Here is a 16766-nt window from a genome sequence, read left to right on the forward strand (position 1 = left end):
AGAGATGCTCGGAATCTCTGGCTGAGTGAAACAGACCCTGAAATACCCACGGAGACCCAAACACAGTCAGACAGTTCTACTCCTTGGACTTCAGGAGCCTCTGGAGGAAATGTCCACACGATTGCTGATTGCTGTCCTGTTGGCCTCCACAGACAGCATCCGGGGCAGAGGATGGGGGCAGGCTCTTCCTGCTCAATGCTGGAGTGAGGGCAGGGCCTCCCCGATGCATCCCTTTCTTCCCCCACCAGTCACCTGTCCTGACCAGACAAGGAAGCTCTCGGCTTCCTGCCCTCACATGTTAAACTTGGATACTGTGCTTTTACCTTAACGACTCCCACCTCCCATCTTAACTGTTTCAAACCCACGAACAGTCTCGATCTATCGGTTCTTATACGTGGATGGAAACTGAGCATCTTTTTAAAGGCTGGGGGCAGGTTATCTCCCTTACACAGTCCCTTCTGACGTCATCAACCTCGACAGCCTTTGTCATAGCCCAGAACACCACAATGGACCACGGAGGTGGACGGGCTGCGCCCAGTTCTTTGCAACAAAAGCACATGCTTTACACGACATGCAACATTCTCCAAAAAGGTGATTTTTTTTCCCTCTAATGAAAATAATGACAGAAAATCTGCCTGTTGCATGCACTGGATGTCGAACATAAATGCAAAGGCCCAGGGGTGCAGGCTAACTTCATTCTCCATCTCCTCACCAGAAGACGAGCCTGCCAAGGTGTCCTGCCTCCAGGAAGCTCCTGTGTGATCTTCAGCTGCCCTGGTGTTATGGGCTTCCCTTCCCGTAAAACATCTAAGGCCGTGCTGTCTCCTGTGTCCCCATCTGCTCCACACAGAACCCAAGACCTTCACGCAACCGCTCTGCCTCAGTTTACTCTGGGATGATGTGGGTTGGTGATACTGGGGGATTCGGAAGTCGGTACACACAGAGAAGTGGGAACACGTGATGGCACACGGGGCTGCGAGAGTGTCGTCTACTAATGAGGCTCCCTCCAAACTCTGCCTTCTCGAGGGGCAAAGGCAAGCTCTGCTGCAGGTGTGCTTCCAAGAACCTCACACTGAAGCCTCCAAATCTCCACAGACAAAAAGAACCAAAGTCCACGCACCAAAGTGACCAATCGGTTCCTGATCCACAGTCACCAGCCAAGGGCTTGCTTGCCTGCTAGGGGCACCCAGGTATCTCTGTACCCTGGATTCGGCATGCCTTGAACCCAAGCATTTCTGTACCCCGGATTCAGTATGCCTTTGGGGGGAAGGAAACTTCCTTTGTCCTTCCTTCCTGCCTGTCTGCCTCATGCTGAGTCCACAGCTGCTCCAATAGGTCCACCTGGTCTGGCCACTTCCTCACCTCAGCCAGGCTCACAAGGATAATGCCAGGGACCCAAGTACCCAGCAGGAGACGGCAGCAGCAGCCTTAAGTTCAGAGTTCCCTGAGGTTTTGACATGCACAGAGGGGAACATGGCTTCACAGACCACACAGGATACCTGGAGAGCCTGGAGCACAACCCCACCCAAGTCCACTGCGGTCTCAGTAGAAGAGGACCTTTGTTTAGGTTTCCCTTTCTTCTTTCTCCTCTCTACTCTTCCTCCCTCTCTCCATCGCTTCCTCCTTCCTTCCCTCCTTCCCTTCCTCCTGCATTTCCTCCCTCCTTCCCTTCCTCCCTCTCTCCACTACTTCTTCCTTCCTTCCTTCTTCCCCTTCCTCTCTCTCTCCACCATTTCCTCCTTCTTTCCTTCCTTCTCTCCTTCCCTTCCTCCTTCCCTTCCTCCCTCTCTCCATCATTTCCTCCCTCCTTCCTTTCTTCGTTCCTTCCCTTCCTTTCTCTTTTCTCCCTTCTTTTCTTCCTTGGCTTGCTCCCTTCCTCCCCTTTTTGGTCTGTCTTTTCTTTCTTTCCCCCATCCTTTCTTCCTCCCTGCCTCCTCCTTCTCTCTTCCCTCCTTTCTTTCTGAAAATCACCCTGGCCTCTGTGTGCCCCCTCCTGTGATGACAAGGCAGTTGTGGCCCACCCTGGATTTCTCATAGAAGTAGCTGGGATGGGAACTGAAGAAAGGAGCTAGCTGCCAGGTCCCCATATGCTGTGGTCCTTCAGGCTCCCCTGTGCGGCCGCTAGTACTTCATATTCCAATGCCACTTTCTCAGTACAAGGCCTAGCCCCTGGGCACTTGATCTGTTGTTCCATGGCCGTTTCTGCCCCCTTACTAAGGTAGTAACTCTGGGTAGGAGCCAAGTAGCGTTTACCCATCCAGCACAGGTATGGGTGCCATGGCCCCCGTGACCACATCTGCTTCTATGGGGTCTCAGAGTTCTGCAGAAACCTGCTCACTCCTGGGCCTCTTTCCTTCTCCCTGGGGCAAGCGTTGTGCTCATTCTGTTGTGAGAGATGGGGAGACAGGGTCCTCTCGTTTCTAGAACACCAGCCGAAGCTGTGTGGACTCTTCTAAGGGTAAGTAGGCTTCTGGAGCCCCAGTCTTCTCCCGTAGGCATGTCTGAGCCTGGGTTCAGCTTGCCCGGGGTTAGTGACTGACAGAAGCCTGGCCCTGTGGAGACCTCCATCCTGATGGTGTTTCCCACAGTCTCCCTGAGCCTGTGATTAAACGGATGGAAATGCCAACAAGACACGACTTGTGCATGGGGGGAACGGCTGTCTCCCTGGAGGTATGCACACAGCACCCTCCTTTTGCCCGCTGAGGCAGAGCCTTGCCCGGTCCCATGCCAGGGCCATGTGGAACTTTCCACACCTCACACCCGGGAAACGTGCCCCCAGAAGCTCCACTCAGTTGCCAGGCGTGCGTCTGCAAGACCCACTGTGAAGTCTGGGCCATCCCTCCACCCAGTGCAGCCTGAACCTTGGGTATCGTGGAGCAGAACATTCCTGGGGGTCTCTGGGCAGCTCCCCCATCTCTTTGGCACTATACGAGCAGCAGTGATTTACAGAAAATTTCAAACCATCTGAGTGTGCCCCAATAGCATAGGGGAGGTGGCGCTCAGAGAAAGATGTAGGAGGGGGCATGCCTCTGCCAGCTCCTCTCCCTGGGCACATTCTTGTACTCAGGAACTCAGCATCCACATCCATGCATTCCTCTTGCTGTCCTTCTGTCTGTCTTGTTCATAGCTGAGGACACCTGGAGCCAGTCAGTGAGGATCCCCCAGTCTTTTCCTAGACTTTAGGTTCACGTGGAATAAAGAACGAGCAGCTGACCCGAGAAATTAGGATCACGACAAAGGAGATGCGGGCCCAAGCAATGTGGGCCATCTGCAGTGACCCATAGTGAGATGGTGACACTGTCTTGGGACCCAAAGAGGGAGAAGACAGCCCAGTGTAAGCTGGGAGATGGGCCATGAAAGCTAAGGACAGATGCTGCCCACACACTCAGGGCATCCCATGCCCCTGCATTGTTCATGTCATCTCTTGGCAGAGGGTCCCGAGTTCTCCCCTGGGAGTACAGTGATGAACCTTCTGGACAATCAACAAACTAGCTCAGGGCTTCCAGGAAACAAGGGCGAACACTGCCCAGTGAAGAGGCAGAAACAGGCGCCTAGGTAGGGTGGGACTTTGGGAAAGGCACGGACTGCTGTGGTTTCTAGTCTGTAGGAAGCAGTCCCTTGGACCCCCCAAATCTTGTGGGATCTGGTGTAGTCCTACGCAGGGGTGCAGGGAAAGGACCCTGGCCAGAGGAAGGGCCAAGAGCAAGTGCTTGGGTGATGAACACAGCAGGAGAAGTTGGGGCTCATAACTGGGTTCAGCAGAAAGGGTTATGGACGAGTCTCCGAGGACCTCTGATGGGAGGAAGGGCAGTGGTTCTGTGCACGACTGAGTGGTTCTGTGCACGTCTGAGTGGTTCTGTGCACGTCTGAGTGGTTCTGTGCACGTCTACGTGGTTCTGTGCACGTCTACGTGGTTCTGTGCATGTCTAAGTGGTTCTGTGCACATCTAAGTGGTTCTGTGCATGTCTACATAAGTGGTTCTGTGCACGTCTGAGTGGTTCTGTGCACATCTGAGTGGTTCTGTGCACGTCTGAGTGGTTCTGTGCATGTCTACGTGGTTCTGTGCACGTCTACGTGGTTCTGTGCACGTCTAAGCATGGGGTAGGCATCATTGCAGCCTTTGGACACAGTAGCAGTAGAGAAAAGGTGTTTAAAAGGGGGGTCAGAGATAGCGCTAGGGTTTGGGTCTGGTTCAAGGGAGTAGAAGGTGTCTCACGGCTGAAATGATGTTGCCCGGGTGGGTCGCCGGAGCTCAGTTTGGCTTTATGAGTGGATATCCCATCATCTGGCTCCCTGGGAACCAGGAGGGAATACAGAAAGTGGAAATGTCCCCGGACAGCGAGGAGACAGAGAGAACACAGGTTTAGGATGATCTCCCTGGATCAGACTCCAGTGGGTGTGCCGCTCCCTCATCTAATCCTACTTCAGTTCTATCCTCCCTGGGGTCACCAGCCCCCTCTCTGTGATTGACTCTGGTCCCTTTCATAACCTCATAGTGGAACCCCTTGTCCCAGGGCACCATGATGCCCCCTTCCTGGCTTCCAGGCTTCTCCTTAAAGTGGCTGTCTTTCCCAGAACTGCTTCCCCCTCTCCCATAGCTCCCCCTTAAATAACGTAATAACAAATAATAAATAAACTTAATGACTTAAATAACACTCATGTTCATCTCCACAGCATCTTGCCCGCATGGCCTCCCACACCTGAGTTGCACATGGCCTCCCCCATGGATGTCCATGTCCACAGCATCCTGCCCGCATGGCCTCCCCATTCATCCATGCACTCACGTTCTTGAGCCTCCCACACAGAACCCTACAGCCTTCCTGACCACTGCTTCAGGGCTCCTAAGGCAGCTGTGGCCTTGTCCTCTAGCCCTGTCTCAGTCCTCCGCAGGTCTCACACCTGGCCATCTCCACAGATGCCCTGTGCCAGCCACCAGATGGTCAGATCCTGCTTCCTCCTTCCTTTTGTTGCTTCAGGAACTCCACGCTTAGTCTCCAGTTCCTACCAGCCAGCCACTCTCTCTGTCTCAACCATTCAACTGCGGAAGCACCCCTAACTCTGCACGGTCACAGAACAATGCTTGATTCTCCCTTCTGAGGCTCCTGCAGCAATTCTCCATCACGGTGGAAAGCCCTTGAAGTCACCCTCACACACCCCACCCCACCTGGACCACATCCCTTCTCCCAGTCTCAGCTCTGCCCTCCTCTGGTCACTTCCCAGCACTGCACTGTGCCTTTCTAGACCCTAAGGCCAGCTCCACCCCTCTGCTCTCCAGTCCTTTCTTGTTGCATAGCTATCTTTTCCCTCATGAGATCACCCCTTGGGCTTCCTGTAGGAGCTCGGGGAAGCCTGCTCCAGGCACAGGGTGGACTCCAGACCTGAACCACACATGCGCTTCTCTGCAACCTCACACACATCTGTGTGTGTGCACACACATGCAGGAGAACTGGAAACTGAGGAAGAGGCTAGGAGTTCAGGGTGTCAGAAGATAGTCCTACCTATCATAGGCTCCTGTTCATCTCATCCCATCTAGCAGGCCCAGTTCCAATGGCCCTCAACTTCTTCCTACACTGTAAATGGGCTCCCTGCATGCAGCCCATCCTGCATTGCATTCAGGGTTGGACTCCAGCTGAGAGACACCACTTGGCTAAAGACTCTTTACTCCTTGGAGAGAGAAAGGAAGGTGGGGGGGAAAGGCAGAGTCAACGGCACAGGAAGCAGCAGCAGGAAGATGAGCTCACGCCCAGTTCTTGCAGTCAGCTTCTCTGTAACTCCACCAACATGTAAAGGGCCGGCACAGCCATGGCCAGATGCTGTCATTGGGATCTCACAGCTCATCTCTGTGACCTAAGCAGGCATCAGAATTAGTACCACCCTGCTTACAGAGAACAAAACTGTGCCTCGGCATGTGGCCTCATACTCTCCCTAAAGTCATAGCTGGGGGTGGGGGCACCAGAGATAAAGTCTGAACCCATATACTGAACCCCAAATCAATATGGGGTACACTTATCAGAAAAACCATCCCTGGATCAGACAGCATCCTGAAAACCGGGCACTTCTTCAAAGACAAGGCTGGCCTGTGGACTCCCAAGTGGCTGCTTCCACCAGGCAGGGACAACAAAGTCAGATGAGTGGGAAAGACGCATCAGCGAGTCCATGGTTCACATTATCTTTAATACACTCTGAGCCAAAGGCTACTCTCTGCTACACATCCTCTCATTCACTGGGACAAGGTCACGAGCAAATAATGAAAACGAGTCACCCGCCCACCCAGTTAGACTGATGACTCTGCCCGGCTCCCAGCAGGAGAAGCTTGGAGCCCCAGCAAATCCTGGGGTGCACTGCTGCATTGGGCCGAATGCAGAAGGGGCATCCATGGTCCACAAAGAGAGGACACGTGGCTGGGGAGACGGCTCAGTCAGTGATGTGCATGCCACAAAAGAATGAAGACCTGAGTTCCATCCCCAGCACCACGACAAGGGCCAGACGTGGTGGTGTGAGCTTGTAATCTAGTCTCGGGAAGCAGAGACAGACAGACAACCCAATCTAGCCTACTCAGTATGCCCCAGTTGCAAGAAAGAGATTGTCTCAAAATACAAGAACACATATAAACACACATACATACCCCACCAAAACAACATAACCCACACAGAATAACAGCGTGACATGGTAGCCATTACTGGTTCTGAGACCTAGGGCAGCAGTAGCTGGGTGGGAGTCACTGATTGTCTCGGAAGCAGGTCTCTGTGTGGCCCTGACAGTGGCTCTCTGTCTCCTATTTGCCTCAGGAAGGGCATCCATGAAGAACCATGATTTGACCTGCATTCAGTCAATGGAACAGGTGGCGCCTGTTCCATTAGAGGAAAAATCAAGCCGGGGAAAAAACAGCACAGTTCTCTGCCCTCTGACTTCCAGATAAGCCAGTTAAGAGACCCTTAGATTCCAGACATGGCAGCCAGATACCCCAGAGGTCAGTAAACTATACGGCCCAGAACTGGGTATGGGAGTTAAAGGCTACCTGGGTAGCTGGTATCTGACAACGACACACTGGCGGACAAAATAATCGATTAGGATGTGGGTGAGGACAGACAGGAAGAAGGACACCCCTTCCTTGGATTTCAGGTGAAGGTAGGAGGAAGGGTGGAGTTGCTGTCCCTTGAGCTATGCCAGTATGCCCCCAACATATGTGCATGCATGCACACACATACACATGCACGCATGCACACACACATACCACACACATCCACACACACCACACTCACACCATACCACACACACATACACACACATGCACACACCTCACACACCACACACGCACACACCACACACACACACACACCACACACATGCACACACCACACACACATGCATGCAAACACACACGCATGCATGTGCATGCACACACACCGCACACACACCACACACGCACACAATGCACACAACACACACAACACACACATGCACACACACACACTGCTCATTCTGTTAGGAGCTGCAGTTCTCCAAAGATCTCTGATCTTTCACAAAGACTTCTGTGGCTCTGTACTCATGGCTCCTATCTTGGGTACAACTGGACTCTGTCATCTCCCACAATCCTTTACCCATTGTAGGGTCCCTGCACAGTGTATGTGTTCATGGCCCTTACTCTGCCTGCTCCCCTAACGGAGAAATAGTCCCATGTGGGGCAGCTGCACCAAGACCTCCATCTGCTCAATTAGCAGCCTGGTGTCTGCTTGACCCCAGGGACCTGGCAAGTCTGGAAATGAGCCTAAGTCCCTTGGGCTCAGGCCAAGAACAGGCTGTGGCCCCTTCTGCCTTCTGCTCCTCTGCCGAGGCTAGCTGTACCTGAATGAGAAGAGCAACAGGAAGCCTTGGGTTCAGCCTGCTACCCATCTGTGCCTTGGAGTTCACACCCACATTGGGAAGAGCCCACGGCTATGAGAAACACCCCATCTGTGCTGTCAAGTGAACAAAGTCCCAGGTGAGGATGCTCTTGGCAGGGCGGGGCAGCCTCACGCTCAAGCACAAAGCAAAGATGACCTCTTTGCATAAGTTCCTCAGCAGCTGAGTAGGCAGCACAGGATAGCCCAGGGACCCTGAGCAGGACCAGAGCCACCAGACTCAAAAGCTGTTTCAGGATCACCCAATTCACAGGGCAGTAACTCAGCCACCCCATCAGACACCAGCAGAGCCTCCCTCCAGCTTCCCACTCGCTGCCCTGCCAGAAGCTTCTGGTCCTCAAGAGTCACCTCTGAATGAAGAGAACTAGAGCCGTCCACCCTCCAGCCCAGGATCTGCCTCCAGCCTCCCCAACGCCACTGGTCACCCCACCTGGTAGCAGGCACTTGGTCATGGAGACAGGTGAGAGAATGTCTCTCTGAACCCCAACCATGGCAGACCCTGCCAAGCCCCAGAGATGCATGGCACCAGGTCTCCAAGTAGACCGGGCACAGCACACCTACCGTGGCAAGGTGTCTCATGGGGTCACCGACGTAAAGCATGGTATGCTTGTGGGGGGCTGCACACGCTGAGGAGCTGGTGTGCCGCGGGACGAGGCATGGGTCTGGGTGGCTCGGTGGGGTAGGGGCAGATTGGTGGCTTCCCGGTGGGGTGGACTGAGGAGGGGCTGAGGCTGTCTGGCTAGGAAAGTAGGAGCCAAGGATGCTCAGGAGCGCGTGGGCTGTGGGCTGGCATTCTCACCCTGCCTTTCTCCCTTACTTCTGTCAACTGGCTGCATCCAACAACAAACCGGGGCCCACCCCTTTCTTCCTCATGACTATTCATCAACGCAGGGCAGGCCTCAGCTTGCCCGCAGATGTGTTGGACCGCACCAAGGAGGCTGCACAGGGGGAGCCGGTGGGGATGCGGGGTCACTGGCTGGCTCGGAGATCACCCATTCCCACCGTGCTCCTTCCTAGCTGCCCCCAGTGAAGGCTCTGGGGGCCGCGGCTCTCACCTATAAGCAGCCGCCGTTCCAAAGCATGAGCGGTCAGCCCTGGTCTTGGAGACCTTGGTAGCCAGGGCTTGGCCACCCTGAAGGAACAGGTGGTGCTGCCAGCCTTGGCGACCCAGGTGAGAGGACCTGCCTCCTCTCAGAGAACTATGGTCCCATAGGGACCACTCCCAAGGCCTGAATAGAGGAAAGACACACCATTATGCTTGTGCCAGGGCACCCGTGGAGAGCCTGGCACAGGATCAGGTGGTCAAAAGCCCACATTGGTGGGTGGAGCCAAAGAATCCATAGCATTGCATTATAGATAGTATTTTTTTCCTGGCTCTAACTAAGCCCAGGAAGCAGGGACATGGCTACCCCACCGAAGAGAATTCCTGAGGGACCCCTTTAGAATGCATCTCAACCACTTAGACCTTACAGAGAAAGGGGCTCTACATCAGCATCTGCCCAGTGGTGGCCCTATGGCGGTTACCACTGCCCTTTGTCTGGGGTCATCTAAGTCTCAGGTTTATTTCAAACCACGAAGTCACTTTTGGTGTAGGTACCTGAACCCACCTTGTCTACAACAGATGTGTGTCCTGTGGAAGTGGACATTGGCCCTGGATTTCCAGGCCCCCTAAAACACATCAGTGTGATCCCCACATTGAAAGTTTAAAGATGTTCAAGAAGATGCAGAGATGGCACAGAGACTGAGCCCTTCTAGCCCTTTCTTGCCAAGTTCCAAACCACCTTCTGCCTCTCCAGAGAGCTGGAAGTAGCTGGGTTTGGGTGGGAACTGTAGCTATAGCACTAATTCAGAGTTCGGAGACCCCCAGAAGCAGTGGAGGTACCCTACGTCATACAGAACCCTACCCTGGCTGAAAGCCACAGCTCCACCACACTGCTCCTAAGTCAGATCTGAACAGTAAAGCCAGTTTGTTAAGAAAAATTTTGTGAGCCGGGCGGTGGTGGCGCATGCCTTTAATCCCAGCACTCGGGAGGCAGAGGCAGGTGGATCTCTGTGAGTTCGAGGCCAGCCTGGTCTACAAGAGCTAGTTCCAGGACAGGAACCAAAAGCTACGGAGAAACCCTGTCTCGAAAAATCAAAAAAAAAAAAAAAAAAAAAAAAAAAAGAAAAGAAAAAAGAAAAAAAAGAAAAAAATAAAAATTTTGTGGGGGGAAAATCTTTTGAGAAACACTGCTCAAACTGGGGTTCATAGTAAGAAGTTCTGGGGGGCATCTGCAGTTTCTCTCCTGGGGGCTAAGGGATAGGTTTGCAGACGCCCACCCCAGTAGGTGTGGCCTGGCTGCTCCAGAGAATCCTGAAGAGATGGCCCTCAGTTTCCAGAATGGGGTTGAGGGAACTGTGCCGCTTGGCAGCTCTGAGTCCTCATCAATCAACTGTCATGTTGGTTTTGCAAAGGAGAAAACGCAGGGGAGAATTCCTGCTCATGTCCACACTTCCAGACGAGGGACCTGGCCTGAGAGCCCATGAGTCCCATGAGGGAAGCCGTGAGTCCCATGACGGAAGCCATGAGTCCCATGACGGAAGCCATGAGTCCCATGACGGAAGCCATGAGTCCCATGACGGAAGCCATGAGTCCCATGACGGAAGCCATGAGTCCCATGAGGGAAGCCATGAGTCCCATGACGGAAGCCATGAGTCCCATGAGGGAAGCCATGAGTCCCATGAGGGAAGCCATGAGTCCCATGAGGGAAGCCATGAGTCCCATGAGGGAAGCCATGAGTCCCATGAGGGAAGCCATGAGTCCCATGAGGGAAGCCATGGTGTCCATCTCTGAGCTCTCTTCTCCACTGCAGCCTCTGCCCCAGCCTGGCTCCTGCCTCCTCCTGGGTGGTCTACTGGAGGTGCAGGCCTGGAGGAGGACGTGGAGAGGGGAGGAAAGGGCGGCGATCCTGCAGCCACCCCTGGGGCACCTGCCTCTCTCCCCCTTCCTTTGTGGAACCACCGCCCCCTCTATGGGTTTTCTGCAGCCTAAGAGCTGGAGGGGCTCTGGCTCTCGGTGCCTATCTTCATATGGCTCACGGAGACTAAGGAATCAGAGTGAAGGGGCTGATCTCACAACATGTTTATCATGTTTATTGGGTGAGAATTGGGGTTCCTGCCCTCAAAGCCAAACTTCTACGGTTCCTTGGCAGCAGTTGGTGTTCATGATGGGGACTTTGCCCTTCCTTCAATCTTCCAGTCACTGTGGTGGAAGCCTCAGTGATCTGGGACTCCCCAACACACACACACACACACACACACACACACACACACACACACACGGACGGCCGCATCCGAAGCATCTCAACCTTGCTGGGCACCCTAGAATAGGCTGGAGCAGTCATTCCCATCTCCAGCCTTTGGCATGGGCTCCACCCCCAGCTCACCCTAATAGTACCTGGGAGAGTACTGCTCTGAGTCCTCTTCTTGTTGGACAGGGATCACTTCATTTTTAAGACAGGGTCTCCCTAGGTAGATCAGGCTGGCCTCAAACTTGAGATCCCCCTAGCAGGGTTACCTAGGAGCTGGAATTTTAGGCATGGGCCACAACACCCAGCGACCAGGGCCTGTTTTAAAGCCTGGTCCTGGAATCTTCGAGGGCAGCTAGAACTGAAGACCACTGCCAGGGCAAGGAGCTGCATACACAAAGGCCGAATTGGACACGGGGAAAACCAGCTCGAGGACCCAGTGCCTCTGCGTGGCAAACTGTTCAGGGCCTTCAAGGAAACAGCCTGGGAAACATAGGACACCATCCTTGCCCTCCCCATCACTCCCGTGGGAGAAAGAGCACCTGTTGCCCCCAAACCCTAGAGAATTCTAACTGTCCATCTCCCCATTTTACAAATATGGCCACTGGGACCCAGAAGACTAAAAGACCTTGTGGTCTCCCCAGCTTAGAAGGCCAGGGTGGGCTAGGAACCTAGGATATTTAGTCTTTGGGACATCGATTTCCCCCTACTCATCACAACCTTCTAGATTCTGCTACATTGTCTACATGGCCACAGGAAACTAAGACCACAGGGGCTCACAGCTTCCCTCACCAAGTCTGGGGCTCTTTCACAACCCACCAGGGGCCCAGCTGTTCCTGTTTACCCCATTTTCTTTAACCCCACAACACAGTCTCCTCGAGTAAGACAAGGACGTGGTCAGATGTCAAGCCCCTCCCTCCACACAAGGCCAGGCAGGTGAGCTGGTTCCCAGCATCCGCTGGTACTTCTGAGGATCCTGCACATCCCCCAGCATCCTCTCTGTTCTAGCCCCTTCCATCACACCAACTTCACAAGCAAGGACACGGAGACTCAGAGGCATGTGAGAACTTGAACTCACTGACGGTACCGGTTTCTGCCAGTCATGAAGGTGGGGTGAAGGGTATCGTGTGGTTTTTGAGGGTTCACTGTAGCTGGCAGACCTGTTCAAGACCTCCCATGCGACAGGAAGCAATCTCCCACATGAGGTCCCTTGGTCACAGCATAAACCATTGAAGAGATGTCCCACCTGTTCAAGAACTGTGCTGGTTTAAGCTGGATCACCTTTGCCAGACTATCCTGGCATTTGGGTGGGGATATCCAGCACATAGGAACAAATAGGTACCAGTCAGCACTGGGTGAGCTTCTGTGGGGATGGGTGAGAGTCCCTGAGGACACAGGAGGTGGGGTTGCTGAGAGCCCTCGGTACCTCAGAGTCCAGAACTGCTCGCTGACCTGAGAGCGAAGCTGGGTAGTATTCCTTGTGCTGGACCCAGCCAGAGGGTGGGCTAGAGTTCCCAGGGGTGGGGCTAACATCTGGGAGCTCCCATCCAGTCACAGTGTTGAATAGGCCCAGGTACCCCGGCTGTCTCAGCACCGTTTCCTCTCTGTACTTCCCATTCCCCCAGGACTCTAAGATCTTAAAAGCCACCCAATACTTTAGAAGCTGCTGCAGACTGTGGGGTGTGAGGTGGGGGCCTTACTCTGTGCTGGTGTCCTGTTTGAAACAACACACGGAACCCACATGTGAGTCCACGGCATGCGCACCCTCCTCTCTGTGTGAGTGTGGCCAACTCCTCCCTCTGATGTCTATCATACTTCCGAGCCCCCGAATGGGAGCCATTAACCCCCACTCCTGGGCTACACACTCCACATGTAAGAGCACCCATTCAGCTGACACGTGGGAGTGTGGGCCTCTGCAGGGTACCCTCCTCCGTCTGTGGCTTCCCCAGACCGGGAGTATGTGCTCTCAGTCTGAGCCCTGACCACTGCTTCCTGAGAGCCCTACCCTGCAACAGTGAGGGACCTTGCAGGTCCCCAAGCCACCCCAACACAGCTGTACCCCAAGCTGTTATTTCCACAGCCACCTCCATCCCACAGACTCAGCTGGTGACTGCGAATCCCAACACTGTCCACCTCGCCTTGCTCTGGGAGCATGCGTCCTGCAGTGTCAAGCTGTCCCTTTCTTCCCTAAGCATTGTTGATCCTGATAAGCTGCAATCAGCCATGTCGTCTGTGAGCTCAAACTTCAACCACCTCATTTCAGGTAAGAAACAGCTATCGTCCCCTGCAGTTCTCCGCAGCCCTCTGCCAAGGGTGGCAAGGCCGTCTTTCTGCCAATGAGTCTGGAGCACAGCCGCCAGATGGCCATAGATGTGGCTTACATCTGAGTCTTGATCTTTCGCTTTCAGAGCGGCTGGGAGTTTTGAAACATACAGGAAGCTGTTGGGTCGGTAGCTGTATCTTGAGAGGACTGGGATAAGGGTCAGGTGAAGCCTGAAGAAGGAGGCCAGGAAGTCCTGGCTCCAGGGAATTCCCACTTCCAGGAGCTGAGCTGTGCACCCAGGAATTTCATCCATGGCTCTACTGCAAGGCATGTTGCTACCTGACGAAGCGGGCCCCTTGTTTGTGGAGGCATTGTGCCCCACCCGAGTTACCCCCGCTGGGAGCAGCATGCCCCAGCAGGTGAGGTCTCATGAGCACCCTGCCAACATGTTTACATTGGGTATCCTTAGGGCCAGGGGTGGGTATCATATCCCTAGCCGTAGGGGCTTGGGACTGTTCCCTGTTTACACCTTCAGTCCAAGACCCCCACCCAGGTAGGTCAGTGGGGTCTCTGAGAATTCTGTCCTCTCAGGCATGGGCTGGGCAGCTTGGGCCGGGGGAGGCAGCTTCCAGCATTGCCAAGGCAGGCATCTTTAGAGTCTTTGTATAAGGTCCCCCCTCCCTGCAGCCTGGTAGCCATTTCCTGTCTCTCTAGACTGGAAGACACCAGTATTGTAGACAACAAGGGTCAGGATCTTGTCACTTAAGGGGTAACAGGCAGGGTGGGGGACTATCCTTCTTGCCACACTGCACGTCTGTCTTCTGTTCCTAAACCCCAGGATACCCCTGCTGCAGTATCTGCCTCAGTTGTCATGCCTGTCACACGGACACGCAAAGGTGTTGAATGAAGGTGAACTCTGAGACAGTCTCCTGAGTAGGCAGAGACCAGGGCTGGACAGGCAGAGCTCAGAGACGTGGACATCACCAGGCCGACACCTGAAAGACCCCGGCCCACCGGGGCTGCCGCTGTAGGAGACAGTCTTCTAGTTCTGTGGGGACCAGTAGGCCCTGACCCATGCTCTACCCTCTACAGAGGGGGGTGGGGCCACAAGGAGATGTCTCCTGCCTCTCCAGCCTTGGTGTACACTCATTCTGACAGTGTGAGTTAGCCTCACACTTTCCCAGCCTCTCCAGTCCCCGTCCCTCTGGCACATGGGTCCTCAGGGGCTAGTGGGAGAAAGGCTGTCCTGGAGACCTGCTCAGCTCTCTGGTGCCTCTGCAGCTGACATGTGCCAACTTGGCCTGGGTTTTGCTCTTCCTTCATATGCTTGCAGGGTTCCTCCAACGAGTACCCGCCTGACACCTTCCCAGCCTCCATGTCTGATGGGATCCCAGCACCCTGGTGGGCCAGTGGGGAGGCTGTTGAGGACAGAAGACCTCAGGACCAGAGGTCGTCACAGGCCCCTTCTTACACGCACCAGCCACCTCCCTCCAGCTCCTGGCATCAGCAGGGCATCGCAGCGGCAGCCGGAGAGTGGGTCAGGGACAGAACCACGCTAACTACTGTTCCCAGTAGGAGCTGGCGGGCTGGAACCCCTCCTGGTCCAGGAAAGAGACTGTTCCCATTGGCCACATCGTCCCCTTCTCATATAGAGAGCTAAGCTCACTGCCCTCCATCCTGACCTGGTCCACAGTGGAAAAGGGGACACGAAAGATAGGGATAGCTCAGAGACAGACAGCTACGCGCTTACTCAGACCAACATGGAGCGGGCTTTCTGGGCAATGGAAAAAGAGACGTGCCCTCTCCACAGGGCCTTGAGATGTTAGAGAATCTCAACTCCCTTCTCTCTGAGGGGTGAAGCCGCCTGAAAACAAAGGCATCTCAGGAAAAACTAAAGAAAGAAACAGGTGAAAGAGGCAGCTGGGAACCCCTGGGTCCAGCCATGCTGGCAGCTCCTCCCACACTGGAGCCAAGCATGTTTAAATTCATTCCTACGTAGGATCTGACATAAGACAAGCTGGTTCTACTTCTTATAACTTAAATATATTTACTTCTTTATAATTTGAAGTGTCCTGACTAACACAAGGTGGGCCACCCAAAGCCCTGGCTTCCTCGTTCTGCCTGGCTCCTGAGAAAAGCCGACCCCTGTTTATTACCAATCTCGTCTTCAGCAAGGACCGCCCTACTCACCATGCCCGGCAGGTGGAAGACATCCATGCTGGTCTCCTCGCTGCCCACTGCCTCGCTATTCCCCCTGCTGGGCTGGGGAAGGTCGAAGTAAGTGCTGTCTGGCTCCCTGCATTGTGGAGGGAGAAAATCGGCTGTTAGCATGTGGTCCATCATCCCCTGAGTTCCCCTGGTTCAGGATGCCAGGCTTCCCCATGGCTCCTGGCAGCATTTGTGTGTCCCAGAGATCGATCGTAGTCCTCCACCTTCTGCAGCTTTCCTGCTCCCGTCCCCACCTCACCAGCTCTTGGCTTGCCCCTCAGACCTGGCAGTACTGGGATGAAATCGTTTTGCATACATGATCTCTGCACCCTGGACCTCTCCGCCCATAGCCATCAGAGCACTGGCCAGAGGACAGACCACCCAGGCCACGGCCTAGGGTAGCTGCTACCCTGGAAGACCCCTCTTCAACCTGCTCCAAGCCAGCCAAGGTCAAGCAAGCCCAATGATTGAGGGGGTTTCCATACTCACAGAGAACTCCACAGATGCTCGAAGGTAGCTCCTTCGCCAGGGGAGGAAGAGGCGGACTGGGTCATCTCTCCCACGCTGCGGCTCATTCTGGAGGGAGAAGGAGGACAACGTGAGCATCTGGGGAGCCCCACCCTCTGCCTTCTCAGGTGAGTGAAGTGAGCAGGGCTGTGACCGTGCAGGGGAGACTCCAGAGCAGCTGCCAAGCTCTCTGCCCATGCTGCTGACACCACCGCTGTGCCCTCCTCTTCCTCCTCATTCTCTTCTTCTGCTCCCTCTCTTTCTCTTCCCCCTCAAGCAGTCCATCCACTGGCCCAGGAAGTGAGACAGAGGCAAATTTGGTTTTTGATATATTATTCTTAGATTCTGCTGGGGTGGGAAGGGTTCCAGACAGGCAGTAAATAACCTCTGGGGAAACGGGTAACAAGGGCACCCCTTGTGTAGACGCTGTGGGGTGAGTGAATTTAGTCTCCAGGGTCTTAGGGCAGTTTGTGCAAGAATAAGCCAGGGCTGCCATCACCGTGTTCTGAGACGACAGGTATGGCCAGGGTTAGGTCAAGCCAGGTTTTGGTTGTGTGTTTGGTGGGGGAAGGTTGTCCCAGGTGCCCAGGACTTGGAGAC

General features: G+C 54.4%; 1 protein-coding gene across 2 annotated transcripts in view; it reads right to left on the reverse strand.

Moving 5' to 3' along the window:
* Positions 1–16228, reverse strand: part of LOC121443552 (tumor protein p73) — a 44719-nt gene extending 28491 nt beyond the window's left edge. The window contains exons 1-3 of one of the 2 annotated variants that reach the window (XM_041645331.1): positions 16149–16228; positions 15638–15747; positions 6809–6819 (exon numbers count right to left, since the gene is read on the reverse strand). In XM_041645331.1, coding sequence (XP_041501265.1) covers positions 6809–6819; positions 15638–15747; positions 16149–16213 — 186 coding nt within the window. In that variant the 5' untranslated portion in view covers positions 16214–16228. The remainder of the gene's footprint in view (positions 1–6808; positions 6820–15637; positions 15748–16148) is intronic. The other variant, XM_041645332.1, reaches the window with a different exon arrangement.
* Between the last annotated feature and the right edge of the window lie 538 nt (positions 16229–16766).

The sequence above is a fragment of the Microtus oregoni genome, unplaced genomic scaffold (assembly GCF_018167655.1).
Source record: "Microtus oregoni isolate MIOR12 unplaced genomic scaffold, Mior012 000109F_ref0000275, whole genome shotgun sequence".
NCBI classification, from domain to species: Eukaryota; Metazoa; Chordata; class Mammalia; order Rodentia; family Cricetidae; genus Microtus; species Microtus oregoni.